This window comes from Mustela nivalis, assembly GCF_964662115.1.
Source record: "Mustela nivalis genome assembly, chromosome: 7".
NCBI lineage: Eukaryota > Metazoa > Chordata > Mammalia > Carnivora > Mustelidae > Mustela > Mustela nivalis.
In genome coordinates, this window is record NC_139026.1 from 141,052,950 (window position 1) to 141,080,719 (window position 27,770).

General features: G+C 46.1%; 1 protein-coding gene across 1 annotated transcript in view; it reads right to left on the minus strand.

Moving 5' to 3' along the window:
• Positions 1–27,770, minus strand: part of ITIH2 (inter-alpha-trypsin inhibitor heavy chain 2) — a 38,079-nt gene that overhangs the window by 7,931 nt on the left and 2,378 nt on the right. Inside the window, exons 3-16 of the mRNA XM_082740944.1 lie at positions 26,592–26,624; positions 24,555–24,724; positions 21,821–21,925; positions 20,911–21,073; positions 16,079–16,186; positions 15,324–15,452; positions 13,815–13,931; positions 10,054–10,222; positions 9,315–9,440; positions 7,643–7,824; positions 6,456–6,641; positions 5,938–6,077; positions 3,994–4,163; positions 1,248–1,385 (exon numbers count right to left, since the gene is read on the minus strand). Of these exons, the coding sequence (XP_082597070.1) occupies positions 1,248–1,385; positions 3,994–4,163; positions 5,938–6,077; positions 6,456–6,641; positions 7,643–7,824; positions 9,315–9,440; positions 10,054–10,222; positions 13,815–13,931; positions 15,324–15,452; positions 16,079–16,186; positions 20,911–21,073; positions 21,821–21,925; positions 24,555–24,724; positions 26,592–26,624 (1,936 nt within the window). The remainder of the gene's footprint in view (positions 1–1,247; positions 1,386–3,993; positions 4,164–5,937; positions 6,078–6,455; positions 6,642–7,642; positions 7,825–9,314; positions 9,441–10,053; positions 10,223–13,814; positions 13,932–15,323; positions 15,453–16,078; positions 16,187–20,910; positions 21,074–21,820; positions 21,926–24,554; positions 24,725–26,591; positions 26,625–27,770) is intronic.

Here is a 27,770-nt window from a genome sequence, read left to right on the forward strand (position 1 = left end):
CCAGGAACTGCTGTTATAGCCACCCCGCAACTTAACACCACCCCCGTTTTACAGGTTGGCTCACTGAGACCTAGAGAGGTTCCACGGTCTGGCCCACGGCCACGGGGGCAGAGTCTGACCCTGGAACTGTCCAGCTCTCCAGACCTTGTCCCCTTAACGGCACTGCACAGCAGACTATGTAAACTCAGAGGGAACACCGCATTCTTACTGGAAAGAACTCGAAAACAGAGTTAGCTTTTTCGCTACGTATTTCTACAGAAGCTTCTTTCTGGACAGTCGCAGAGGAAGGGGCGCCTGCCCCATGCCTGCCCTTGTCTCTTGCTCTGAGAGCCGCTCGGTGCAGTGAGGAGGGCGATTTCGTCAGCACTGTACCCGACACAGGGGTGCCCTCCCCTCACCGGCCCTGTCGTGCAGCCGTAATCTCGGTGGGGGAAAGGTGGCAAATACCAGATCAGGAAGGGGACAGAGACAACACACTAAAGTGATTAAGTGATTAAACCCCATTAAAGTGATTTTGCTTGCAAAACGAATCGCATCTAATCTTCAATAATTATTTTTATCTATCGTGCTCGGCCCTGAGAAGGTTTCACGAGGTCAACAACCTCGCTGCCTGAGTGTAATTATGCCTGTTTTCAACATGCAGGAACATGAAATAACTCACTTAAGTTCACATACAATCAGTTCACATAGAGTCAGTTCACATGCAATCTCCAAAGAGAATGTTCCTTGCATCGATGCCCTGTGGAGCCCCCTGGCCTGAGAAGAGCATCTCGTCCACTCCTGAGGGTTCAGCTCACCCAGCTGGAGATGGAGTGCTCTGGACTGGACTGGACCCCCGAGCTTCATAGGTTGGAACCCTAACCACCAGCACACGATGTCTGGAGGAGGGGCCCCCATCAAGGGATTGGTGCCCTGCTGAGAAGGGACACGGGGGAGCTTAGCCTTCCTCTCTGCAGGGCACACACAGAGAGGTCATATGACCACACAAGAAGATGCCGGCTGTGTACAAGCCGTCCCCAGCTGGCACCTTGATCTTGGACTTCCCTGCCTCTAGACCTGTCATTTAGACCAGCAAGGCTGGGGTATCTGGTTATGGCAGCCCAAGCTGATTAATACACAGAGTCATCTGCTGTTAGTGGAGGTCAACTTGTTCACCAGGACTTTTTTTTTAAACATCTATCAACGCTGCACACGATTGTGACCCGACTGGGGGCCGGGACGTGAGAGCCGTGGTGAAGGCCTCTTACCTCTCATCACATGTGGGGGAGGAGTTGCCTCGAGCACCTGAGCTCCCAGCACAGGCATCGGGATCATCGGGGTCGGGGAAGGGTTGACCCAAGACGGGACTGAACTCGGACCAACCTTGCTGCCATAGTACAGGGCACCTGTGTAGAAAAACCCGTGGCCATTAGGGTCCCAGCTTACTTTTCCTTGGAGATTTCTTACAAGGTCCAGAATCTATGTTATGTGGACCCTGGAGGTCCTCAGCTAAGGTTTTCCTCCCAGTAATTTTATTCCAGAATTTTCTCTCTCCTAGCTCCTCCTGTCTTTATACTGTGTGGGCCTGCTGGAGGGATCTCTGCAGAGTCTGGAACCTGGGCTGTGGGATCTGCCCCACGGAGGCAGGAGAAGGGCCCCACGTCTTCATCCTAGGCCGGGAAGATGCTATCTAGGCCAGCCCCCGGAGAAGTCCCAGATTACGATCAGGTCCTGCCTGGATCAGTTCCTACTTCCTAACCAAACAACAATCTAAACAATTCAGCTCCTCAACCAACTAGTTTCCCCTATTGGTTACAACAAGCTCATTTTGCTTTCTGACACACAGACAGTCTTCCTGTCTTGGAGAAAACAAGCGGCAGTTCACCTAGGCATCTTATCTAGCTGTAACAACCACTAACCAACGCCAGTTTATCTAGAAGAGCTTTCTCCCCAGATAAATTGGCTGTGGGGCCCCAGGCTCTTGTAACTGGGATGCCAGAAGTAAGAGCTCCTTGACCCCTGGACCACTGTGGCAAATATGGCGTCTCACTCAGACAAAATTAAAAATGTGGAAAGTGGTGCTTCAGCTACGCAGGCAACTCTTCAGACTGTGTTTCAACAGGACTAGGTCCTGAGAAACGGAGGGCAGGGAGAAGGTGATAAGCCAGCATCTTCTATATTTGGCTCATGTGTCCCTGAGCACATCCTAGGACCTTCCACAGGACTCAGGAATCAAGGGTGGCTTTTGTAGCAATTTCAAGTTCTCTGCTTCCACATATACCTCTCCCAAGAAAACCTCTTTCTCTTGGTTGAGAAGCAGAAGGCATGCTCTCTCACCAAAAATCTTCTGGAAAAATTGGTGTAGAACCAGAAATTGGAAAGACTCCAGACCATTGCAAGGGACACAAATCCTTTTGCAAGTCAGATGGTTTCCAATTCTTTGCTTTAAACCAAGTTGAGGGGCGCCTGGATGGTTTAGTGGATTAAGCCTCTGCTTTCGGCTCAGGTCATGATCCCAGGGTCCTGGGATCGAGCCCCGCATTGGGATCTCTGCTCAGCAGGGAGCCTGCTTCCTCCTCTCTTTCCCTGCCTGCCTCTCTGCCTACTTGTGACTTCTGTCTGTCAAATAAATTAATAAAATCTTAAAAATAAATAAATAAACCAAGTTGAAGTAGGACCCAAGGTATCACGTGTTAAATCATTAAAAAATAATTTTTGCATCCTAGCTCCTATGTGAGTTCGGCAGATAAGTCTGAAGAAGCTGTAAATGAGTGATAGTTGCTGTGACCAAACTCATTCATTCCTATCTACTTACCTGTGTCAACAAGATTTATCAAGACCTAGCCTATAAAAAAATTTTTTTTAAGATTTATTTTTAACTAATCTCTACACCCAACCTGGGACTCAAACTCCCAACCCCAAGATCAAGAGTCACACAGTCCACCGACTGAGGCAGCCAGGCACCCCTACAATTTTTTTTTTTTAGTAAAAATGACACTGAATCCATCAATAAATAACATTTACACATACAGTCACATTTTTTTCATTTTTAAGACATGATTTTCAATCAAATTTTACTTAGGGATATCATATTTATAATCCATGTATATTATTTTGATCAATTGTCTACTTGTCGTCGGTCTTAATAAAACTCCATCTAGAAAAAAATTTTGAATACTCAGACTCTAAGGGTCCCAACGCATTGAAAATATTCAAATTTGCCAACATTTTTCTTGCAGAGGAACAGGATGATCAAGAAAAGACCTTCTGGCATCGCAGTGTACTACACTGAGCCGTGCTTCTACCGGGAATGGAAATACCAGTTCAACTAGAAAAAAGCACCATATAAAATTTCCGATAATTAAAATAGAGTTTGCTCATGTATTTTTTTGATGGATGATGGACAGTACCAACTTCAGTATTCCATGCCACAGGATACACTGACAACAGTGAAGCAAGAGGTTTATTTTAAAAGTTCAATGTTGGGACGCCTGGGTGGCTCAATTGGTGGAGCGTCTGCCTTCGGCTCAGGTCACGATCCCAGGATCCTGGGATCGAGTCCTGCATTGGGCTCCCTGCTCAGCAGGGAACCTGTTTCTCTCTCTGCCTGCTGCTTCCTAAGCCTGTGCACGCTCTCTCTCTCTCTCGCTCGCTTGCTCTCTGACAAATAAGTCAATAAAAAAATCTTTAAAAAACAAGTTGAATGTTTACAATATGCCCCAAATTAAATTCGCTACAACTATTTAAGCATGGCGAAAATGGTTAAACGCTGATTTAAACAATGCACGCGGGGGTACCCAGGTCTTCAACATTCCTTTGGGAGTTAAGGGAGCCAAAGTTCCAAGACCACAGCAACGAACTACCCCAAAGTAAAAACGACAGGAACAGCTCAGACACACAGGGGTCCCAGGGCTGGGAGCAGGAGGCAGGGGAGGGGAGCAGAGGCTGGAGGCCCCCGGTGCAGGCTAAGGAAGCTGCCCCCGTCCTGTTGCTCCACGAGACAGAAGCACGAACCTGAGCAGCAGGAATGGTCTTGCGGGGGCGAGTCTGCCAGCATGCGCTCGTCCCCGGCCTCGTTCTCGATCACCATCGCGGTGAGCGGGGTCACGATGTGATGTTCCAGAGACATCTGCAGGATTGTTTTTGTAATTTTCCTTTTGGCAGCTGCTGTAGGAGCCAGGCTTCTGTATTTGGGAAACCGAGGCATTCGAGAACATTACTGCACTTAGTCCCACACCCCACACCCGCTCTGGGCTCAGCCGGGACCCTGGGGACCACAGATAAAAGAAGGCTACCTGGCTCCAAGAAGCCAGGATTTTACTTAGCCCTGCAGTCCAGAGGATTGGTTTTTTTGTTTTTGTTTTGTTTTGTTTTGTTTTGTTTTTAAAGATTTATTTATTTATTTGACAGACAGAGATCACAAGTAGACACAGAGGCAGGCGGAAGAGAGGAAGGAAAGCAGGCCCCCTGCTGAGCAGAGAGCCCGATGCGGGGCTCGATCCCAGGACCCTGAGATCATGACCTGAGCCGAAGGCAGAGGCCTTAACCCACTGAGCCACCCAGGTGCCCCCAGAGGATTGTTTTTAATAGGCTTTCTTTTTCAGACCAGTTTTAGGCTCACAGTACAACGGAGGAGAAAGGACAGCGATTTCCCAGACCCTCCCTGTGTCCACACACCACAGCCTCCCCCATTATCAGCAACCCCCCCCCCCAACCAGAGTGGTGCATGTGTTACAATCTATGAACTTAGGCTGACATTTCATCATCACCCAACTCTGTGGTTTACGTTAAGGTTCGTTCTTGGAGGTGCACGTCCTACACAGGCTTCGACAAGCATGTGATGACATGTATTCACGATGGTACCATCGTACAGGACACTTTCACTGCCCTAAAAAATCCCCCCTGGGCTCCACCTGCTTGTCCTGACACCCCCCCCCACCCCCGTCCCTGGCAACCACTGATCTGTTTTCTAGGGACTGTTCTGAAAAATCAGTATTTAACTTCAGTAACATGCTGCGTATCTGCAATTTTGCTGTGAATGCACCCAGGATGCTTCAGTAAAAAGAGGCAGGGATAGTTCTTATTCAACGGAAAGCCCCAGCTACAGCCCCATGTCTGTTTTATAACCTTACTGACATCACGGATTTTCTCTGTGAGTTCGGTCATCCAACCGCACTTCGTGTCTTCCTGACCTAGCTCTGAAGACTGTTCCACCTCCCTGGGAACCTGACGTCAAAGGTGGGATGGGGCTCGGGTGATTTTCTTCTTCAGCACCTGCTGTGTTACTCTGTTGCACGTGGTCCAAGAGCTGTGCATTGCCCAGGAGCGTAGTTTTTATACTGCACAGGTTAAGTGCGGGTCGGCTGGGAAGCCAGAGATGAGAGAGCCGTTGGCTATTATGGAACCCGTCCTTAGGCGATATTAGAATTGTAAATTTCCCTCTGGACAATAAGATTTTCAAAAGTATATGCAAGTGAACCACTGATACTCCCGCAACCCGGATCAATCTTATAGATATCATGCTGAAGGAAAGAAGCCAGAAACGGATAAATACAGGTTGTATCACTACAAGAAGTTCAGTCACAGAAAACTCATTGATAGTGACAGTGATTTCTACAGCAGTGGGCGTGGGCACAAGGGACCCTTCAAAGAGAACAGAAGTGTCCTCTGGACAGTGATTATTACACGGGTGACACATCTAAGAACTCATCATCAAACTGTACATTTAAAATTCATCAGCTTCACCCACTTTGTGTATGTCGACCTCAATAAAAAAGAAAAAAGAGTGAATTCAGCTGTACTTAAAGTGCTTGGAACCAGTGGAAATTGACAATCCAAATCCCAAATTAATTTGCTGCCTTTCTTGGTTCCAAATCCCTTTTGTGTATTACCGCAAAATATTCAAGGCAAACTTCTTACTTTTGCAAATCCCCGTTATGTACCGTCTTTTCTTCTTACCGCTCAGCCAGAAGTTGGTTGATTGTCAGATAGGCCCACAATTTCCTGGTGAAATCAGGATCTGCATGCTTGTCTTTTGATAGAAAATCCTCCAAGTCGTCCATTTGGGCCAGAGTTTCCAAGACTAACTCCGTGTTGGCCTGGATGATGGAAGATTCAGTTGAAAGACACTGGTAGAGCAGAACTAGGGTTAATCAACCCACACTCTTCATATCTACTGTGAGCGAGTCAGGACGTTATGTAAATTCAAGAGAAGTCCAAAATAACTCATAAGAATGCAAAAGAGGAAGTGCCTACATCCAAGGTTTGGGGTTGGCTTTGGGATGGGAAGGGATGGATTTGCAGAATGGTTTGGGGACCACGGCATAGATATTCTCATGCCTTCCCTTTCACTCTACTGCTTTTATGCTGCCTGCAAGATTCTTGGGATGCAAGATATTACCCTGTTAATATACAAGACGGACTGTATCGAGGGGACCGGTTAGTCTTTTTAGAACTAAGGAGATAAGCAGAAATACCGAGGTGGCCGTGATGATGCTCTGTAATTGTTCCAATTTATCAGGGTTGTATTTTCCTGCCACCACGATCTCAGAGCCTCCAAAATAGTTGTGGAAACTGTTCTGAGTGACATCCGAGACTGACAAGTGCGGATAGTTGAACTGAACATTCCGGAGCAATGGAGTAGAAACCTGGTTGTAGAATTTCTACAATTCATAAAAAACAGAGAAATCATTATTGTCCTACTACTTCTTCGGTCTGAAGCACTTTTTTTTTAAGACAGGGGAGGGGTGTTTGAGCAGAGCGAGAGAGAGAGAGAGACTATGTTAAGCAGGCCCCATGCCCAGCTCGGAACCTGACACGGGGCTCAATCTCATGACCCTGAGATCATGACCCGAGTTGGACGCTCAACCGACTGAGCCACCCTGGCCCCCCTGAGGCACTTTATGTTGAGATTCCTCACACGCTTAGCTGGTATTTCTTAATTTATTTTCACAGGATCTCTGTGGAAAGCTGTGGGACAAAGAAAACTCTCACAATTATCAGATGAACTGAGACAGGGAGAAACTAAAAAATTGTTAAGAATCTTATCCTGGACTTGAGATCCCAGCCTATTTTTTTTTTTCTTTTATGACCAGATAAATACTCATAAGAAGGAAAGTCATCTGGGTTGACATTCCCAAATTATCCCCTATCCCTTTCCTGTTCCCAGCTTTAAATACAGTGCCTGACACTGACCCATGGCACCTGGAGTTGACAGAGGGTGGGGTAAAGCCTGTTCTTCTTCTATGTCTTTTTCTTATCCGTGGAGTCCAACTAAACAAATAATTTCTCTCCTTTACCTTCAAAGACACTTACAGGCTATCGTTTGATCTTTGTTGCATTATAAAAAGTGGATACCGAGATACCAATGCACCTGAACAGGGCAAACAATGACCATGATGGCAAGGAGGACTGGAGAGCCCAGAAGTTTCGGCGGGGCCTGGGAGGACTTGCTCAGGGAGGGGGGAAGTGCAGCCCCCTCCGGCTTCCCGTCTCACCGTCGGTGCAGAGCAAATCCACACGCAAGGTGGGGTGGGAAGGAAATCGAGCACTTTCTCATCGTCCCGGCCGAACGCAGCTGAAACGATGACAACTGAGACTCAAATTTGGCGAGCTGAATGGCTTTGAGGGAAGGAGGAAGACAGAACAGAAACAAAGGTGTTACTTTGAGTTGGGAGGACGTGTCCTGATTTCCATAAATCCTCTGAGCCATGCCACGGTTTTCATTGGACAGTCTCTTCAAAAAGTCGTAATCAACGTCAAATCCTATCCCCAAGCTGAACAGGGAGATGTTGTCTCGTATGTTCTGCTTCACGTTTTTCTGAATTTTCGACAATTTCAGTTCACCTGAAGTGGATGGCAACAGAGGCGAAGAGAATGAGAAACAATGTTATAATGTTTTTTGAAAACAGAATTTGTCCCACTTACCCTTTGACCCAGAGACCCAAGTCTATGGGTTTCTCTTACAGCCGCACTCACACAAATGGGAATGACACAGGTGTAATCGTACAGAGCCACACTATGGGGCATAGCAACAGATTGAAAACAAGTGCACAGTAGTAAGGGCGGTTGGGTAAATGATGATACATTCAAACCGGGAGGTACTATGCAGCCATGTCATTATTAATCAGAGCAAGATAACTCTATGTATTTATACTGAATGATCTCACAGATATATTTTTAAGGGGGGAGAACAATGCAAAAATTGGTATATGTAGGATGTATTTGCATATAGGCATGCATATATGTGTATGTGTGTGTCTATATTCACACATAAATGTGTGTATATGTGTATGGAGTATACACGTATGCACAGAATATCTCTGGAAAGTTACACAACAAATTGCTAACCAAAGACTGCCTCCAGAGACAGGAACTGGAGGGTCAAGGGACAGAAATCAGAAGCAGACTTAATTTTTTGCTATGTTTCCTTTTCTTCTTTATGACTCTATTCTCAAACTAAATTCTTTTATTTTTTTTTAAGATTTTACTGTATTTTTTTAAAGTAATCTCTGCAACCAAGTGGGGGGCTCGAACTCCTAACCCCGAGATCAAGAGTCACATGTTCCATCCAGTGAGCTGGCTAGGTGCCCCTCAAATTGAATTTTACAAGTAACCTGATCTAAGGTTCAGAAACTCTGATTCTACCACAAATACGACATAAAGTCTCCCATTCTGGTCTCGCTATTAACAGAACGGGTGCCTTTTGTCTAAAACTCTAGTGGCCGCGGTCCTGACTGACGCACTTGTCTTCCTTCCACTGAGCAGCGTGGGGCACCGTCCTTGTTGACGTGACGGATTACAACACAATCCAGCACGCACTCTTGTATTTGCCAGTAGAAAGACACAAATGAAGCAGATAAAGTAGCAACATGTGACAGAAGCCAGGGGACGTGGGTCCATTTTGTGGGGAAAATTGCGTAACATAGAGGATGTATCAGAAAGAAGTCATTTCTCCCGTTTCCTTGAGGGACTGAGGGAATGTGGAGAAGGAAGGAATAAGTTCCTGCAGACTCCAGACGTGTCCTGGGGACTGGGGACTGACACACTCATCTCACACTCCCGTACGTCACCTCACATACCCTACGCTGAGAGAAAATGCAATAGCGAGCTATCACAGTTCATACTCCAGTTTCGAAACAAGTGCTTTCAAGAGCATCACCAAAAGTGCCTGGGACTGGGTTTCGGGGTGGGGGGAGGTGGTGACAGTTCCAGGGCCCAGAGAGGCCTCCTTTTAGGAAACATGGGGCTACAGTGGTTTAGAAATTCTGCCAGCAGATTTCCCATTTGAAGCGAGAGTGAAATATTTGTTACTGGAAGATTGAAAAGCTACTTGCCTACTGTGGGGTCGCCGTCAGAAACCAAAATGATGAGAGAGACTGACTCGGGGTCCAGCATTCCCAAATTATTGGCTTCGTTTAAAATAAAGATGGCGCGCAGGAGGGCTTCGTTGATATTGGTGCCTGTTAAGGTAAGAGTATGTGCTGCTCCGTTACGTACTCTCTCTTTGCACAAAAACTGTCACACCCTGGGTTCCGATTCATTTGTCTGGTGATCGCGCATGTGTCATTTTACTCAGTCCCCAAATCCTTCGATGGTTTTCCAACTGACACAAATTTCCTCCAGGCTGGGCAAGATTCCCCAGAGGAGTAAAATTATTGACTTTATAGTAAACTACTCCCTTAAAGAGGAATTCGTCCTTTCAAAGCACTGGTCTGTCGTTTTGTTAAAGACCAAACTGAAGGTCCCTCAATCAGCCTTGCTGATGTGCTGGAACACTGGTCTGGGGACAGCGGCATTTTGTTCTATGAGAGTAGTAAGAATTCTAGTGTTCCTTGCTGACACCCTTTTCTGAGAAAGATTGGGATGGTTGCAAACTTGTGTGGGATGGGTTATGCCTTGTACTTTCACAAGAAATTAACACTCATCATGGAATAATAATACACACATTATTTAAGGCAGGCCATTGCCGGCCGGGCAAAGACCACCATGGTAGGGAGTGATTCTTCCTATGTGAATGAAGATTTGAACCCTGTGAACGTTTCTCACTGGGCTCTGGGATATAAAGTCATTCACCTCCAGTGGGCTGGATTTTCTCAATGTACTTCTTGGCATCTTCAATCTGTGTTTTGGTAGCTGAAACTAAATCATTTCTCCAGGTCCGAACATTGTGGTTGAAGTCGACCACAGAGAACTGGTCTTCAGCTCTTAGGTCATCCAATATGGTCTTCATTGCTTCCACTGTCTGTTTCAAAGAAGGATGAAGAAGGGTCTCATTACTTAAGCTCTCATTCTACGAAGAAAGGAGGAAGACCAAGCACCCCTCCTGTCATCTTGCAAGTACCAACTCAAGCTGTCCTTCTCCCAGAAAACCTCTTGAAACCACCTCAGTCAACACTGACCTGTCTCTCACATGTATTGTCTGCATTTTGATACTGAGACTTTCACTGTTGATTTTGTTATGCCCAGTAATTTTGACTGGTCTCATGTTTCATTAAGAATCGTGGGTATTATAGAGGGCACGGATTGCATGGAGCACTGGGTGTGGTGCAAAAATAATGAATACTGTTATGCTGAAAATAAAAAATAAATTAAAAAAAAAAGAATCGCAAACTTCAGGTGCCCCTTTAGTGGTGTCTGGAAATTAAACATAATTCTCAAGTCCAGCATCTCACCTTCTCTAAAATTACTGTTTCTCATCTCCTGTCTTTTCAAACTACCAACACCTCCCATTTCCTGTCTCAGCTCACAACCTGGATTCCAACTGCACTGAGATATTAAAGCAATCAGAAGAAAACATCCACAGCCTCTCAGTTTTCTGTCTGGTAGCCTAGGAGAACTAGCAGTATTTCTATCCGAGACACATCCGTTCACTGGTGCACTAGCTTTCATTCTTTCTCATCTCCTCGAGGACATGGCTCTAGCGGCTGGCCCCTGCATCTCCTACGTTCAAAATTTCCCTCTTCTATTGGTGCATTTCTATAAATATAAAAACATGCTGTTATTTCTCACCCCTTTAAAAATCTCACTTGTGCAGCACCTGGGTGGCTCAGTCCATTAAGTGTCTGCCTTCGGCTTAGGACATGATCCCAGGGTCTGGGAACTGAGTCCCAAGTCAGGCTTTCTGCTCAGCAGAGAGCCTGCTTGTCCCTCTCCCTCTGTCTGCCACTCCCCCTGCTGGTGCGCTCTCTCTCTCTCTCTCTCTCTCTTGACAAATAAATAAAAAGAAAAATTAAAAAAAATAAATGAATGAATAAATAAGAAATAAAAACCTCATTTGTACTCACACCTATCTCTCAGTCTTCCTCTGCAATAGAATTCTTTGAAAGGTTGGCCCAAACATACCATCTGCAAATCTTCTCTTCCTATTCTCTTTCACATCTGTTCTGTTCAAGTTTTCACCATCAGGACTTCTTAAAATTGCTCTTGTTGAGGTCACAGTGCCTTTAATGTTGTCAAATCCAATGGACTATTCTCTATTCTTATCAGACTCAATCTATGAACAGTATCTGAACCAACAGGTCACACCTCCCCCTTAAAAAATCTTCCTCAGTATCTTCCAGAATCTCGGACTCTCTTGGGTTTTCTCTCCCTCTCAACTGGTTGCCTTTTCTCACTCTTCCTTCTTTGCTGGTTCCTCCTCTCCTCCCTGGATTCTCGCTCAGCATCCTAGGGTTCAGTCATGGTCTTCTTCTCTGACCACACTTGCTCCTTGGTGTTCTTAGTAGTCTCATCACTATAAATACCTTCCACAAACTGGTGGGTCCTAATCGTACATCTCGATATCTCACTTTGGAATCCCAGACTTGCATAGTCAATGGCCTCACTGACCTCGGTGAGATAGGCATCTCAAACTTCACATGTCCGAGACCGAGCCCCCAATATCCCCCACGAAGTCTCATTCTGCCCATCTTTTCCAACTCACTGATGGCAACCTTCACCCCTCCTTCCGACTGCTCAGGCTGAGAGCTCGGAGCATCTTAGGGTCTTATTTTCTTCTCCCATCTCACAGCTTTAGGAAATGCTGTTTATTTGATCTTCCAGTTAGAGTCCAGAATCCTGTCGCTTCTTGCTACACCCATTACCGCCACTCTGGTCCATGCCGCCATCGTCCCCTGCCTGGATGACTGCAAGAGCTGCTTTCCTGACCTCCCTGTTTCCACCCTCACCTGCATGCCAGGCTCTTCTCAACACAGCGGCCGGAGATGGGCTTTACAGACTGTCAGATCATGTCATTCCTTCCCCCAAACCACCCAGCAGCTCTCCATTTCTCTCCAAGTTACAGCCAAGGTTCTCATAGTGCCCCAAGAGGCTTCACGTTATCCGTCTGGTCCCTTCTTTTTCCCTCCCTACTGGGCTGCTCTCTGCTCCTGGAACATGCCTGGCACACTCTGACTCAGAGCTATTGACCTGGCTGTCCCTGCTGCCTACAGAGGTCTGCTCCAGAGAGCTGCATGCCTTCCCTCACACCTTCTAAGGGGTTCCTCAAGCCCTTCTCAACAGAAGAAGCACCTACTTAGACAGCAAACCTGTCTAAAATCTTAATTCCATCTCCTGCAGCTGGCATTCCTGATTCCTAATATGCTCTTCTAAAAACAAACCAACAAAAAACCCTGAAAACATTTCTTATAATACCACAATTGAAGATACCTTCATTTTTTATTTTTTGTAAAGACTTTATTTATTTATTTTAGAGAGAGAGAGAAGGGAAAGGAGCAGAGGCAGAGGGACAAGTAGACTCTGTGCTAAGCGGGGAGCCGGACGTGGGACTCGATCTCCCGACCCTGAGATCATGACTTGAGCTAAAACCAAGAGTTGGATGCTTAACTGACCAAGCCATTCAGGCACCCCAAAGATACTTTTAAATGACTGATTATGTTTATTGTTTATTCTCTGTCCCCATCTTCTCATAGAATGTAAACTCTATAAGCTTCCTTTGGGGAAGGATGGGTTTTTTTTAATGCTTTTGGTCAATTTTTTTTTAACTGATGAGCTGTGTACCTGATGCACAGTGGGCGCTTAATATATATTTGTTACATGCACAAAAGAAGGAAGGAAAGAATGAATACATGGCTGTATTAGAGCAGAGATTCTCAAGGGAGGGCAACTCTACCCCCAGGGGACATCTGGTAATATCTGAAGTTATTTTTGATCGTCATGACTAACGGGGTGTGTGCTAGAGGCAGCCAATAGGTCAAGGCTGGGAATGCTGCTGAATGTCCCACCACACACAGATCAGCCCCTACAACAAAGAATCTTCTAGTCCCAAACGTCAGCAGTGCCACTGTTGGGGAACCTGGCATTGTAGTTTAATGTCTTGTCCTTCTTTTAGACCCTAGAACATGATGAACACTTGGGTGGTCAGCAATGATTAGTCAATGAATGAATGGATGGATAGATGGTTGATTGGTTAGTTCATTGTTCAAATTGGTTGGATGGATGGGTTGATGGATAAAATAAGAAATGTCTTCATTTGTTCTGTAGAAAGACACCTACACCATTTAATCCTGGATTAACCTCTATTGAACTCCAACCTGGAAGACATGAGATGGGATGGCCACCCTCAAGGAACTGTGGTATAATCGGAAGAGATTTCAAAGTCGCTCATGCACAGTGCAAGGGGGTAAAGTAAAAGAGATGGAAGAATGAGACTATGAAGCAGAAGAGTGATCCCAGGGAGAAGGAAGGGAGATGACATTTTTCAGGGCGGTGAGTCAGCCCGAGCTGACCTCGATGAGACCCGGGGGAAGGCATGCTGAATGTCTGCTATGTTCGGAGAGGATCGAAGATGGTGGGGAGCCCTGAGCACCCCTACCTACCACCAAGGAGGTACTTACTTGTTTCATTTTTATTCCCCACATCGAGCCACTGACATCAATGACAAAGAGGATGTTTTTGGGAATTGGGTCCAGGTTTTCCGGAGCAAAGAAGTGGACAAAATATCCATTAAATACCTGGAAAACAGAACACACGGTTTAGCATGCAGGAAGATGGGGCTCTAGGGACTAGGAGAGAAGAGACAAGCCGCAAGGAGCAGGAGACCCGCTGGTCCTAAAGGGAAGCTCCGTGTCCATCTACATCTCTCATCCTTCCTGCTTTCTCTGACCCCTCTCCTAGGAAGCCAAGCCTTCTGGGTAGTTGCACTCCTCAGGCATTTCTCTTTGCTCCCATCCATCAACCCAGTCTCCATGGAGAGCCTGTCTTCCAGGCATCCTGCTAGCCAACAGCCAATCAGGCAGAGTTTCTGCCCTCACAGGGCTCACAGGCCCACCCAGGATCCAGATGAGTAAAGAGACCGCAGCAGGTTGTTACATGTTGTGATCACGAGAAACAAAGGACACTGAGAAGGCCCAGTGCACGTGTATCTGGCTCTGATGGGGGGCTCCTTTCCTCAGAAACGGAATGTACACTGGGCTTGTGCGTGAGTTTGGAGTTGGTCTGCCAGCGTGGGCCTGGGGCAGAGTTGGCAGGTGCAGGTAGGAGTGGGTGTTCCAGAGCAGGGTGAGAAAATATGGCACACTAGGGGTTCTGTAAGTGGTTCAGGGCAACAAGGGCTATAGAATTCAAGAATTCAAGGAGTTAGAGTGGAGAGTTAGCAGGACAGATCACGAAGGACCTTTATCAGCCCTCTAGAAAGTTTAGATAGTTCTCGAAGCTATTACAGGGCCGCTCCGGCTAGATTCGGGATCGCCGTCTTTACTTCTGCTCTAGACTCTAACGCCTGGCTCCCCTCATTCTCTTTCCGCTGTCCTTTGGTCACTTCTTGCAGGACAGTACAATGCCCACCCAGTGAATGTGTAGCTGTGGACACTTCTCTACCCCCCTGTCCTGGACAGAAGCACGGACTTTTGGATACCCTCCAAGGGCTCTTACCTCAGCACAAGGGAAACACAGACATACACCTAAGACACGCCAAGAGGGGGACAGAAACAAGAAATCTCACAGTGAATGCTGGCCCTGGCATTTGCCACCAGCCCAGATCTTTCTCTTGCTTGTTTCGTCCACCCAGGCCCATAACCTCTCTACTTTCTTTGACAATTTAACAGCGAAGGGCCTACATAGGTTACCCCAAACTCCCATTTTGTGATGTTCTTACTGTACTTCATATAAGGCCTAGAAGGACCCTTCTGGGACAAGGACATGGAACTCTCAATGACCCTCCATTTGGTTTTCTTGGCATGGAAGGATGAGGCTTAGTAACACTTAGGAAAGTGGGATTTTAGTCCCTTCTCTGTAACCACCTCGGCAGCTCAGAGCCACCCCAAAGCCAGGGAGTTTGTTTCACAAGAACCCTTTGTTTGGCCGGCCTCAGCATGGCGATTCTCCTCAAGATTGTTTTCACCCACCTCGAGTTCCCCGGCTTTCTCTTCTCTGTTTACGTCATACATCACCACCAGCTCTCCGTCCACCGCAGTCTCAGGGCAGCTGGGGCATTTTCTTTGCTGTGCCACAGAGGGCTTGAAGGACACATGTGCCTGGAAAGAACAGGGACATCAGAGCCCAGTCTCCGCACTCTCCCTCCTGAGACGGGGGGCTGACAACTTCCTGTGCACACAGGTGGAGAGGTCTTGCCCGTGGCTTGATGGTCAGCCCACACCCAGGCAACACCAGAAGTCCCATTCCCAATGCAAGGGACGATGGCCGGGCATGTGAAGGGGTGCTGCTGCCCAGATCGGAGAACTTCTCAAGACACTCAAAGAACTTCTTCCTTCCCCCATGAGAGAGATGGCAACCAGCGCAAGAATTTGTGAAAGGGCTTCTAGAGGAGTTTGACCCTTCTGCTGCTGATAATCATTGGTCAGGAAGCAAAGAGAATTAAGCTGAACATCTCTTGCTGGGACTCATGAAAATCCGCCACATGTTATGTGGAAACTGTCTTTTAACAATAGTCAAGCAAATGACTTGAGGGGAATGGGGGCCCAAAAGGGACGGTCACTGGTCCAAATGCAAGGAAATGATAGATTTTGCTCAAGGATCTCTGTTCCTTCACAAAGTTCACCACCTGACTGCTTTTTTTTGTTCCCCAGAGCCCAGGACAAGCAAAGAGCCCCGGAGCTAGTGACCACTTAAGAGTTCTAGCAACATGCAACACTTACGATACCTTCTGGCGTCCTTTAGATATGACTGGAACACCATCGAAATGGCCATCAAACGTGTCAGGAACATGGAGAAATTTTATTCCCTGAGGTTCAATAACCCACACATCTACCTAGAGATGGGAGAGAAAATTACTCAAAACATCAAGATATCTTTCAAGGCTTTTTGTGAGCACAAAGTACCATGACTACATCCTCTGTGGTTCTCATCTCCAGGCTTTCCCAGAGTTGACCGAGCACGGTTCCCTGATCACCTCTGCACCTTCCTTAACTGTCGTGGGATCTCATTCATCCATCCACAGGGGCTGAAGACCCCTTGGGCAACCCAGGGCTCCCCTTCTCTTGCTTCATTCCTCTAGGTTTCATTTGTCATCTTTATCTTATTCTATCATTGTTGTTTATAAGAATATTCATGTTGTCAAAGAAAACAAAAGAAGGAAAGCCACTGTGAAATGATTCTATCCTTAGTCTCTGGGTCTGTCCACCAAGGACCAGGGCCTTTTCCTTCCTTTTCTGTCTATGTGCATTGAACAGAGCAAAGCAGGAGGAAATAAATCCCTTTGGGATTTATAGTCATGGCTTTGGACTCTAAGTTCTCTGATAAGCACTTCACATGTACAAACTCATTTAACTCTTACTGATGCTCTTATTATATGTTTTATTTGCTATTGCTTATTTTATGGATGAAGAAACAGACTCAGAGTAACCTGGCTTGGAAGTGGCTGAGCCAGGCTTCAAACCCAGGGCCCAAGCTCCTCATACTTTCTCCCCTGCTTCCTGACTTTCAATAGCTTATGCTCTGTCTTTTCAGTTGACTTTGCCACACTATCCTCTAGTTCCAGGCCACAATATCATACTTGTTTTGTCATGAGATTTCCCAGCTTTGGCACACACTCACTTAAATGGGGGGCCATCAGACGGAGCCCTGTGCACACTGGTTTCCTTACTACCTCTTCCTCATTTAGGATTATTTATAACACTGATGAGTTCTCTCTCCTTTGAAAGTCCCTGGCTTTGGAATCACACCAAATTTTTCTCTGATTTTTACTTTTTTAAAGTAGGCTCCATGTCCAGCATGGAGTCCAGCACAGGGCTTGAACTCACGACTCTGAGTTCAAGTCCTGAGCTGAGATCAAGAATCGGATGCTTAACCAACTGAGCCACCCAGATGTCCTTCCATTTTTTTTTTTCAATCTGCTTTCATAAAATCATGGACATTTGTCTAAACAGAGCTAATACTTTCTTTCTTGGTTATTACAAATTCCAGAATAAGATGTGAGCTTAATTTGCCTCCAAGATTCCCATTAGCTCCAGGTTCTCCATCTTGGTAAGAACTAAATCTACAGAGAATCAAGTAGATTAGATATCCCAGGACAGTCTGACCCAGGCATTTTGGGTAGTTGATTGAGTAGCTCCTGGGGGAAAGGGAGAAAAGCCAGGGAGTTGCAGCAAACTGGGTACATTGTATTCATTCTTCCATAAGGTTCTACCTACAAACAAGTAGGCTACTCAGGACAAAGTTCAGTCTCTCCTTAAGAGCATAAAAATGGAAAGAGGACTTTTTCCCTAGTGTCACAGAAGCTATTAGCAGTCCTGAGCTCAATTTGATGCAGACATGGCCCCCAAATCTGGTAAAACACTATGCTTTGGGGATGTGTACACAAGGTCCCATAGCTGGTTCATTGACTGGTTGGGAGCAGTCCATGGAGGCCTTGAGTCACTCGCCATATTTGTTGGCATTTCTGCAAGAAACCAGCTTTGGGGGTTGGAATAAAATATTTTTCCAAGATTTGATACATCAAGAAGGTAACGGTGGGGGTTAAGAGAAATGTTCTCTGTGATTCCTGTAAGGGAAATGTATTTCCAGTTGGGTGGCCCTTCTGATGGTGATTAAAAAGCTTTTGTGAAATAAACACAAGGAGAAGGTCTAATATTCTGATTTCCCCTTATCTCTGGATAAGATCAAATCTCTTTAGAAATATATTTCATAGACGTTAGGGCTGGGAAGTACCTTAGGAATCACCCAGTCCAACCTTCTTTCACAGATGAGACTCTGAAGGCCAGGAAACAGGTTCACCCAGAGCCCACAGCTGTGAGTGTTAATTCTGGACTGGAACTTGGGAAACTTGCCACTTTGTCCAACATCCTTGCTAATAAATGAAGACTCTGTCTTCTTTTAAAAACAAGGAATTCCTGGGGTGCTTGGGTGGCTCAGTCATTAAGCATCTGCCTCCGGCTCAGGTCATGATCTCAGGGTCCTGGGATCGAGCCCCACATCGGGCTCTCTGCTCAGTGGGGAGCCTGCTTCTCACTCTCACTCCCCCTGCTTGTCTTGTGTTCCTGCTCTTGCTATGTCTCTCTCTGTCAAATAAATTTTTAAAAAATCTTTTTTTTTTTTTAAAGATTTTATTTATTCATTTGTCAGAGAGAGAGAAAGAGCGAGAATGAGCACAGGCAGCGTGGCAGGCAGAGTCAGAGGGAGAAGCAGGCACCCTGCGGAGCAAGGAGCCCGATGTGGGACTCGATCCCAGGACGCTGGGATCATGACCTGAGCCGAAGGCAGCTGCTTAACCAACTGAGCCACCCAGGCGTCCCAAATTTTAAAAAAATCTTAAAAAAATAAAAACAATGAATTCCTAAGAGCATGGGAAATTTAAGGATGAACAAAAATTTCAGAAATATAAGAAAGATTTATGTGCTATGTAGCATGTGTGTTAAAAATAATTATCTTCTCCTGGCGAGGATGCGGAGAAAGGGGAACCCTCCTACACTATTGGTGGGAATGCAAGCTGGTGCAACCACTCTGGAAAACAGCATGGAGGTTCCTCAAAAAGTTGAAAATAGAGCCACCCTATGACCCAGCAATTGCACTACTGGGTATTTACCCTAAAGATATGGATGTAGTGATCTAAAGGGGCACATGCACCCAAATGTTTATAGCATCAATATCTACAATAGCCAAACTATGGAAAGAACCTAGATGTCTATCAACAGATGAGTGGGTAAAGAAGATGTGGTATATATACACAATGGAATATTATGCAGCCATCAAAAGAAATGAAATCTTGCCATATGTGACAACATGGATGGAACTAGAGGGTATTATGCTTAGCGAAATAAGTCAATCAGAGAAAGATAATTATCATATGATCTCCCTGGTATGAGGAAGCTGGTATGAGGGGTTTGGGGGGTAGGAAAGGAATACATGAAACAAGATGGGATTGGAAGGGAGACAAACCATAAGAGACTCTTAGTCTCACAAAACAATCTGAGAGTTGCTGGGGGGGTGGGGGGTAGGGAGAGGGTGGTTGGGTGATGGACACTGGGGACAGCATGTGCTATGGTGAGTGCTGTGAAGTGTGTAAACCTGGTGATTCACAGACCTGTACCCCCAGGGCTAATCATACATTATATGCTAATATAAAAATAAAAAATTATAAAAAAACAATTAAAAAATAATTATCTTCATGGACTCAAACTCAAATTCTTGGACTAATAGCATACAGTCTAGTCTCAAATCTTAATTGTTTCTTAGCTCTGTGTCCATCAGCAGGTTATTTACATATATCTATAATTCAGGGCTAATAAGATCTACTTTATAACTTGTAGGGAGGAATGAATGACCTATATTCTAGATACTATTCTAGAAATATTCTAGAAAATATTCTAGAACTATTCTCATATTATTAACTCAGCAGCTAAATCCCATTACTGACAACCTCAGCACCTGCATCATTGTAGGCAAGATGCCAATCACATCTATTTACCATGGGATTCATGGAATTGAGCAAGAGAGGGGTGCCTGGGTGGCTCAGTCAGTTAAGCATCTGCCTTCGGCTCAGATCATGATCCCAGACCCCTGGGTCTGAGTCCTGCATCGGGCTCCCTGCTCAGTGGGGAGTCTGCTTCTCCTTCTCTCCCCACCCCCACTCATACTTTCTCTTGCTAACTCTGTCTCAAATAAATAAATAAATAAATTCTTAAAAAAATAAAAAAGAATTGAGCAAGAGAACGGCACACATTCATCAACACTCCCAGAAACACAGCCACGTTGAGCTGTGCAGAGCCTCCATCCAGAGCTGCAAGAGGGCACTGAGATCCGGCCTGTAACCCACTGCCAAGTCATGGGCCGTGACACAGGGCTGCATTTGTCAGGACAAGGGCATCATTTCCTAATTTTCACCAACGCCCCAGATGTGCCAGCAGGGGCACTGAAGAATTACACAGGGGCATGTACCCTGAGAGCGAGCTGATGCCACACAGCGGTCATGGGATAGAAGGTGGGTTCCATCGGCCTGATAAGTGCCTTTTCAAATTGGAATGAAAATGTCACCATGATCAATTATCTCCTAGAGTAGCCCCTGCCTGGGGGTCTCACCTTCCTATCTGTCAGATGGAGAGGCAGATTGGGAACATGGTGTGGCCACTGAGGCCAAGACTGCAGTGCCGTAGCTAGGAGACCATGGGTCAAGGAGAGCCAGTGGCGGCTAGATACCAGGAGAAGCGAGGAACAGATTCTCTCCTGAGCCTTCACAAGTAAGACCCTGCTAACACCTGGATTTCAGACTTTGGTCCTCCAAAACTGTGAGAAAATGAATTTCCATAGTCTTAAGCCACCCAGGCTGTAATCAGCTGTGGCAGCAAAGCTAGGAAATCAGAAGCTGAGCCCACACTGGAGTCGGTCAGGAGGCATCCTGGTGGACTCCAAACCCATCACCGTGTCGCTGGCTTGCACGCACCCGACGCCACAAAGAGCGGAGAGCAGCAGCAGGTGGAAATCGGGGCCGGGAGCCATCAGTGGATGGGGTCACTGCGCGCCCTGCGAGTCCCGGCTCACCTCCAAGTGTCTGGCCAGGCGCCCGGGCTGCAGGTGGAGCCTGTGTTCGTAGGATCCCAGCCTCCTCCACTTCACTTCCTGGTAGTGGAGTTCAAATTGCACCTTCGCTCCAGGGGGGACGTTTACTTCGGTTTTGAAGTTTTCCATATCCAGAGCCCTGCTCCTAGAGGTTTAACCCCCCAGCATGAGTCAGCACGTGCACGACGGAGGGCAAGACCCCGCATCCATGCAGAGGGCACCCGGGCACCCAGGCTTTTGTGGGCCATCGGGGCTGCTCAGGGGTTTACAAACATGAAGAGGAGGTACGATCGAGATCACTGAAACTTCTAGGGAACCTTAATTCTACCAACAGTTGGGTCTCCTGTCCTGCCTGATCTTTTTCCTCCAGAGCGTCTTAGAGACCTGAGTGTTGTCTGCAAGAAGCTACCAGGGACGGATCCCTATTCCACACCGGGACCTTGACACGTGTCATTTCTGACACGACAGCTCTGCAGGATGGATAGCAACACGCTCGTTTTCCAGACGATAACAAATGAGGCTACGAGATTACTAGTAACCGGCTCAAGACAACTTGGCCACCTAGGCGTGGGGGCGGGGCTCAAACCCAAACTGATCATTCCAGGGACAGCCCCCATTTCCTCCGCTGCATTGAAGGCTCAACCTTTAGATTCTTTGCATCTTTGACTCTCTTCAGGAAGGAGCAATTTAAGATCCCATCAAGTGGAATATGTATTTCCAGCGTAAGCCCCTGTTTAAATACGTTACTTATAAGGTTCACTGTGTACATCGCTTGAGGTGTTTGGTTTTAAAGAGGAAATGGCAGATTATCAAACGAGGCTGTTTTGGGATTGGGAATTGCACGGGTGCAGCTAGTGGCTGAGACTTTGACCCGCGCTGGCTCAGCCCTTACCTCACCAGCCCCGCCGTCTTGCCTTTGGCTCTGGCCTGGGCGTAGAGCGCGCGACCCACAGTCTTCTCCTTAATGGAACTAGTGAATGTCGTGCCGTCCACAGTCCTAAAAAAATGACAGGAGGCCCCTGAGTTGTTGAATTTTCCCAAGCAGTAGTTTCAACCAACAAACGAACAAACAACCCAACCAGATGGGTTTAGTGAATGCCGGTAACTATCATTGTGAACCTAGAAGAAATGAGACGAGGGACATCTGCCCACCTCCTCGTCTGGAACCCCTCTATCTGAGAGTGTCCTTTGAGAGACAGGCACCCGTCCTACAAGCTTCCCCCTCAGGCTCTGTTGCTTGTGTTTAAAATTGTTCCTCATTTTTGAGTTTTACCCTTCAGATTAAGCGTTGTTCTTTTTGGGTAACCCTCGTGAATGACAAATATGGCGAGGAGAGGTGACAGATAAATCACCAGTTATCTAGCTCACGTTTCTTAGGAGATGATTCTAATATCCCAGGGGCTCATACTCTCCAGCAAGGGTGGAAAAGAGTGAGGGAAGACGGAAGGAGGTGCTGGGGATCCCTCTGCAAATTTGTGTTTATCCTCTAACATCTCCCTTAGGGACCTCTGACTTCCCTTTGCAACTCCACTCTACCTACCTGATTTTAAGTGATGGTCATCTAAGTAATGATGGGCCAGAGCCATCAAATTACAGAATTTCAGAAGTAAAATGGACCCCATGGCCTTCAAATGGACAGGATCTCTCACCATGTGAAGAATGCTAGACGTTCTGCAGTGCGGGGGCTAATTTCCTGTCCCAAGTGCCAGAGCTACGCCTGGTGAGGCTCACTTGAAGGCCACCTCTTTCGATGAGAAGTCAGCGCTAGGAGATGGTGACTTGCTCAAGGTCACACAGTTGGTCAGAGATGGAGCTAGAAGTAGACCCCACATGTCTAGGTCCGTACTATTCCCATCACCCATACTCAGGTGCAAAGACCAAGGAGTCTTTGAAATAAAAGGAAATTGTCTTCAATGGGAGAATATTTGGAATCTTGATAAACAAAAGAGCAGAAGAAATATTTTGAATAGAAGAAATATGTTGTGCCATTCATAGGAAATTGCGATGATCAAGTTGGCTACCTTCTCTGGTCTTATCAATTCAGCCCAGAGTTAAGGGAGACCAACATAAATATACCTGTTGTAATTCTATCTTATGTCACCTCAAACCTTCTATGACATGAGATGGAGAAGAAGAAAAGAATAAAGGAAAGCAGGAAGAAGCGGCATCTAGAGTAAATTCTGGTTATGTGGCTTCAAAATTAAAATGCATTATAACAGTTCTAAATATACTTTTTCAGACACAGTGTCATCTAATGCCACTACATAGAATCTCTTCTTTCTACATTTTCTTTTTTAGAACAGACTGCCTAAAATTTTTTTGAAAAACAAATTTCTAAGCCAATTAAAGGATACCAACTCAAAGTCACCTAATGCCCTTTTCCCACCTACTTGGTCTTGTTTAGAAAATATAGTTAATGTGTTCTGTAGTTTTCAGAGGAAGACGTTTTTAGAATCTATTCACAGTTATCGCCGGTTACCTTGGTGGATGAAAGACCAAAACAGATGAGAAGTAACTCAATCGAATGTCTTAGTAAAAAAAAAAAAAAAATAGCCAGGCTATATGCAGAGCCTTGTGCTCTGTTCTAGGTAACATGGACAGGGCACGGCCAGACAGAGCACACTCTGGTGATGGCTGTGTAAATGGTCGGGGGTAGAAAGCCATCCAAATATTTGGAAGAACATAGGGTGTTTAGCTTTGATGCATAAAGCCACCGAGCGGGACAAGATAAGTGGCCTCACTTTTTAAAAAGCACTGGAGTGGCTGAAAAATATTTTTAATTATGGAAATATTCAGACAAAAAAATAGAATAATAGAAGAAACCTCCATGAAGCCATGCCCGAACCACACCATTATGAGTACTCAGCCTGTCTCATTTCCCCTCTACCCCGTCTTCTCCTTCTTGATTATTCTGAAGCCAATCTCAGACAGCATACCATTTCATCCTCGAACACTTCAGTATGTATTTTGCAGAGAATTAGAAAAAAAATTTTTTTTTGTGAGTGGAACCAGAGTCACTGGGTAGAAACGGAACAGATTTCAGTGAAGTATGAGAAATAATTCTAACAGACCTGTCAATCATTGAGTGGATTTCTCTGGAAAGGAGTGAGTTCATCATTAAGGAGATATTCAAGTCAAGCCTGGATAAGGCACTTGTCCTCGGTGTAACAGAGGAATTCAATCACTGGACAGATGATTGGATTTAATCAGTGGTTCTCATGTTTTTTTTTTCCCCATAGAGAAGCGTATGACGGGTGACACGGAACAGCTCTGCACTCCCTATATGGTTTCCCATAAGCCACGACAAATTCATGTATTTCTCCCTGCCCCCCACACTCCCTCCCCCACAAGAAAGCAGATTAAAATGCAAGTAAGTGTTGTTACCAGAGAGACAGCTTGGGTGCTATAATTTATTAGACACCAGAAGCAAATCATTCCCAAATTCTGATATTTTGAACAGACACAAATCATGGGGATCCAGCCCATGACAACTCTTGACCTCCAGTGGGTCCACAGCTCTGAGAACCAGTGGAGCAGTTGGCCATTAAGGAACATTCGAACGGTGAGGGGGTTGGAGTCTATGAGTAGAGCATATCCAGTTTCTAGTCTACATAGGGGTTACTCACATGGAAAAGTTGGAGATGAAGGCCCCTTTGGGAATCTGAACGTCAAACACCGCGTTCTGAGGCTCTGGGGAGTTGTTCACCACTTTGGTCTGGATGACGGTGCTGGCCATACGAGAAGTAATAGTGGACTGCACTTTATAGCTATAAAGAGTCACTTGATCAGCCTCTTCCTGTAATTGGCAAGAAAGCACGGGGGTCTCAGAGCAAACTTCCCCATAATTCCACCACATATTTTGTTATGAGAGCATTACATCTTATTATGAATAATTCTCAGGCACTGGCGAGCATATAACTCGGATAGTATTAAACATTCTCCTAACTTGGGGGATGCCTGGGTGGCTCAGTGGGTTAAGCAGCTGCCTTCGGCTCAGGTCATGATCCCAGCGTCCTGGGATCGAGTCCCACATCGGGCTCCTTGTTCGGCAGGGAGCCTGCTTCTCCCTCTGCCTCTGCCTGCCATTCTGTCTGCCTGTGCTTGCTCTCTCCCCCTCTCTCTCTCTGATAAATAAATAAAATCTTTAAAAAAAAAAAAACCCAAAAAACAACAAAAAGACACAACATTCTCCTAACTTGGAACCCTCCCTCCCAGGCAGAAGCCTGCCTTTGTTTTGAAATAGCTTGAGATGCCCTTCAGCTCTGAGTCTCACATGCAAATACCAGTAGGAAATGGTTGTGGGACACAAGATTGGATTGAGAAAGTTCAGGAAATAACTTCAAAGGCAGGACCCTAAGCCAGAAGAAAGGATAAGGATAGTAGGGCTTTAGGGGACCTTGGCTGTATCTCCAGAGGGGGCCAAGCCCAGGGTACAACGGGGTGGAAAGACGCATGTCGTCCCCATATTGCTCTCTTCCTTCCTCCACCTTTTTTTTTTTTTTAAATAATTTTATTTATTTCTTTGATAGAATGAGAGAGACAGGGCATAAACAAGGGAGCCACAGAGGGAGAGGGAGATGTAGGCTCCCTGCTGAGCAGGGAGCCCAACGCAGGGGCGGATCCCAGGACCCCGGGATCATGACCTGAGCCGAAGGCGGACACTGAACCGACCGGGCCACCCAGGCGCACCTGCCTTCTTCCATCTAATCTGTTATGGTGCCATCTCCTCCCCATTCTCTTCTCCGTCCCCCAGTTAGAACACAGTCGGACACACTGACGGGAGGGCGCAAAAACTGGAACGTGAAGGCAAAGTATCTTGTCGATGCCGTGACTGGTCCAGCTCTCGGGCCCTCCTTTGCGAATCTTTCTGTCCTGATTTAAGGCGGCTCTGGCCCAACCACCTGCAGGCCCTCACTGCGCCGCGAGGCGAGGTACTGGAAGCGCTCATCTTTCCGGGGACGCCTGAGCACCCCAGCGTCCTTCCGGGCGATGGCAGAGGTGACCCATCGGGTCTTGCTTTCTTCTCCAAAAGGATTTGCTTATTTCAATACTAGGCGTCATCCCCAAAACTCTGTCAGCCAAGCGTAAGCCTTTCAACCCCATAACAGCCAGCTCACCTCAAACTAAGACCAAAGTCCAGCCTGAGTTACTTGGCTTTTTTACCCCTTAAATGCGTGCTTCTCGCGGTTTCTATTGAGAGCAGGAAGCCAAAGGAAAGCACTTCCTTTTGTGTTTTCTTCATGCAGGGAGGACTTCTTTGAACATCTAAGGGAATTGGACTGTTTCATGTTCAGAAACTCCTTTTCCACCCTGTCTACCCCTCCCCCCAAATCCTCTGGGTGTCATATTCCAAATTAAAATAGCTATATTGGAATGAATATGTACCCTTGGGTGAAACCTAGGTTTTTCGGCAAAACTTGAGAGGACAGAAAGAAAGGACATTTTTCAGTTCCTGGTGACATCTCTCCTAAGTATATACCATCTACTCTTTCATGCCGAATTTTAGCCACACTTCCAAACAGAATTGGGCAAGAGGGTGTTTCGAAAGTCAGGTAAATGCTCTCAGGGCTAGAGACAAAGAGGCAGCCGTATTGATCTCCTGAGAATAGGTAACAGGAAAATCATTCGGTCATCAATTTTTAACAAAACCAAAGTAAACTCACCAGCGTTTCTCCCGATTCTCCGGAAACACTTCTCTGTGGAAGGAAGGTAGACAATCATTTTTCAAAAGTGTATTACTTATTACCCAGGGGACAAAAACTGCTTCCTCTCAGTCCAAAAAAAATTTTTTTCCCCCTTCAACACTGAGCTACAATTCATTCACTGGAGCTGAGACATAAATGCCAAATATTCTTGAAAACTATTTTCCCACTGGTGTGTTTCTTTGAATATATTTTTCAGCCACTTTGCGAGCACACCATTCTTTGAGATAATACTGGAACATGTTCTTTTAAATGAAAATATTCAACGGAACGCATGCTGAGTGGCCTATCTCCCCTTTCTCAGGTTTGACTGATTTTCTTATTTAGCTGAATAATAATCGAGATGCCCCAGGCTACCACAGGGCTCTGGACCTGCCATTTCCAAGGTCCATAGTACATTTGTTCCCTCACCCCAGAAGTCATCCTTCAGATCTTAGTTTAGGGGGATTTTCTCTGTCAAGCTCTCTTACACCCACCCCCAAACTAAGGAAGCTTCTCTTATTAACTTTTCACGGCAGCTAAGCTCTTCCTTCCAAGCAAGACAGCGGGGAAGCCCGTCTGTCTCCTCCATTGGATTGAGCTACATGAGGGTAGGGATTTCGAGGCATTTTCTCTTTGGGGTGGCCCTGCACTGGCACAGGGCAGGCGTGTGGAAAATCCTGCACTTTCACTGCTCTGCTAGGGAATTATCCACGCAAAGGACTGTCCTCTGAGCATGGAAGGCTGAGTTGGGTTTCCAAGTGGGTGAACATCTAACGTCTGTGGGACTTTACCAGAGTAAGTCAGGTGCTGGATACAAGGCTAGCTAGCCTGACATGACTTGGAGTGAATTGAGGTTTTAGGGAGTCTTATGTGACCTCGTGAGGTCAACAGTTGACTTCTTTTGAACTTTTTGAAAGTAATTCACAATGATGAAGCTTTCTCTCTTATGACTAGATGACACGAGAGCCTGCCCATTAGGTTTTTGTATTATTGGTCTACAAGAAACCAGGACTTTCAGAAAGTCCAAAATTCTCATCCAAACAAAAGAAGTCATAGGTCGGCTTAGTGTTGCTTCCATAAACACCCCCTTTCTCAGCACGTGGGCTCCATGGGGGGAGAAGCCACACCCTTCCTGGCCTCCTGGAGAACTGGCCCCCA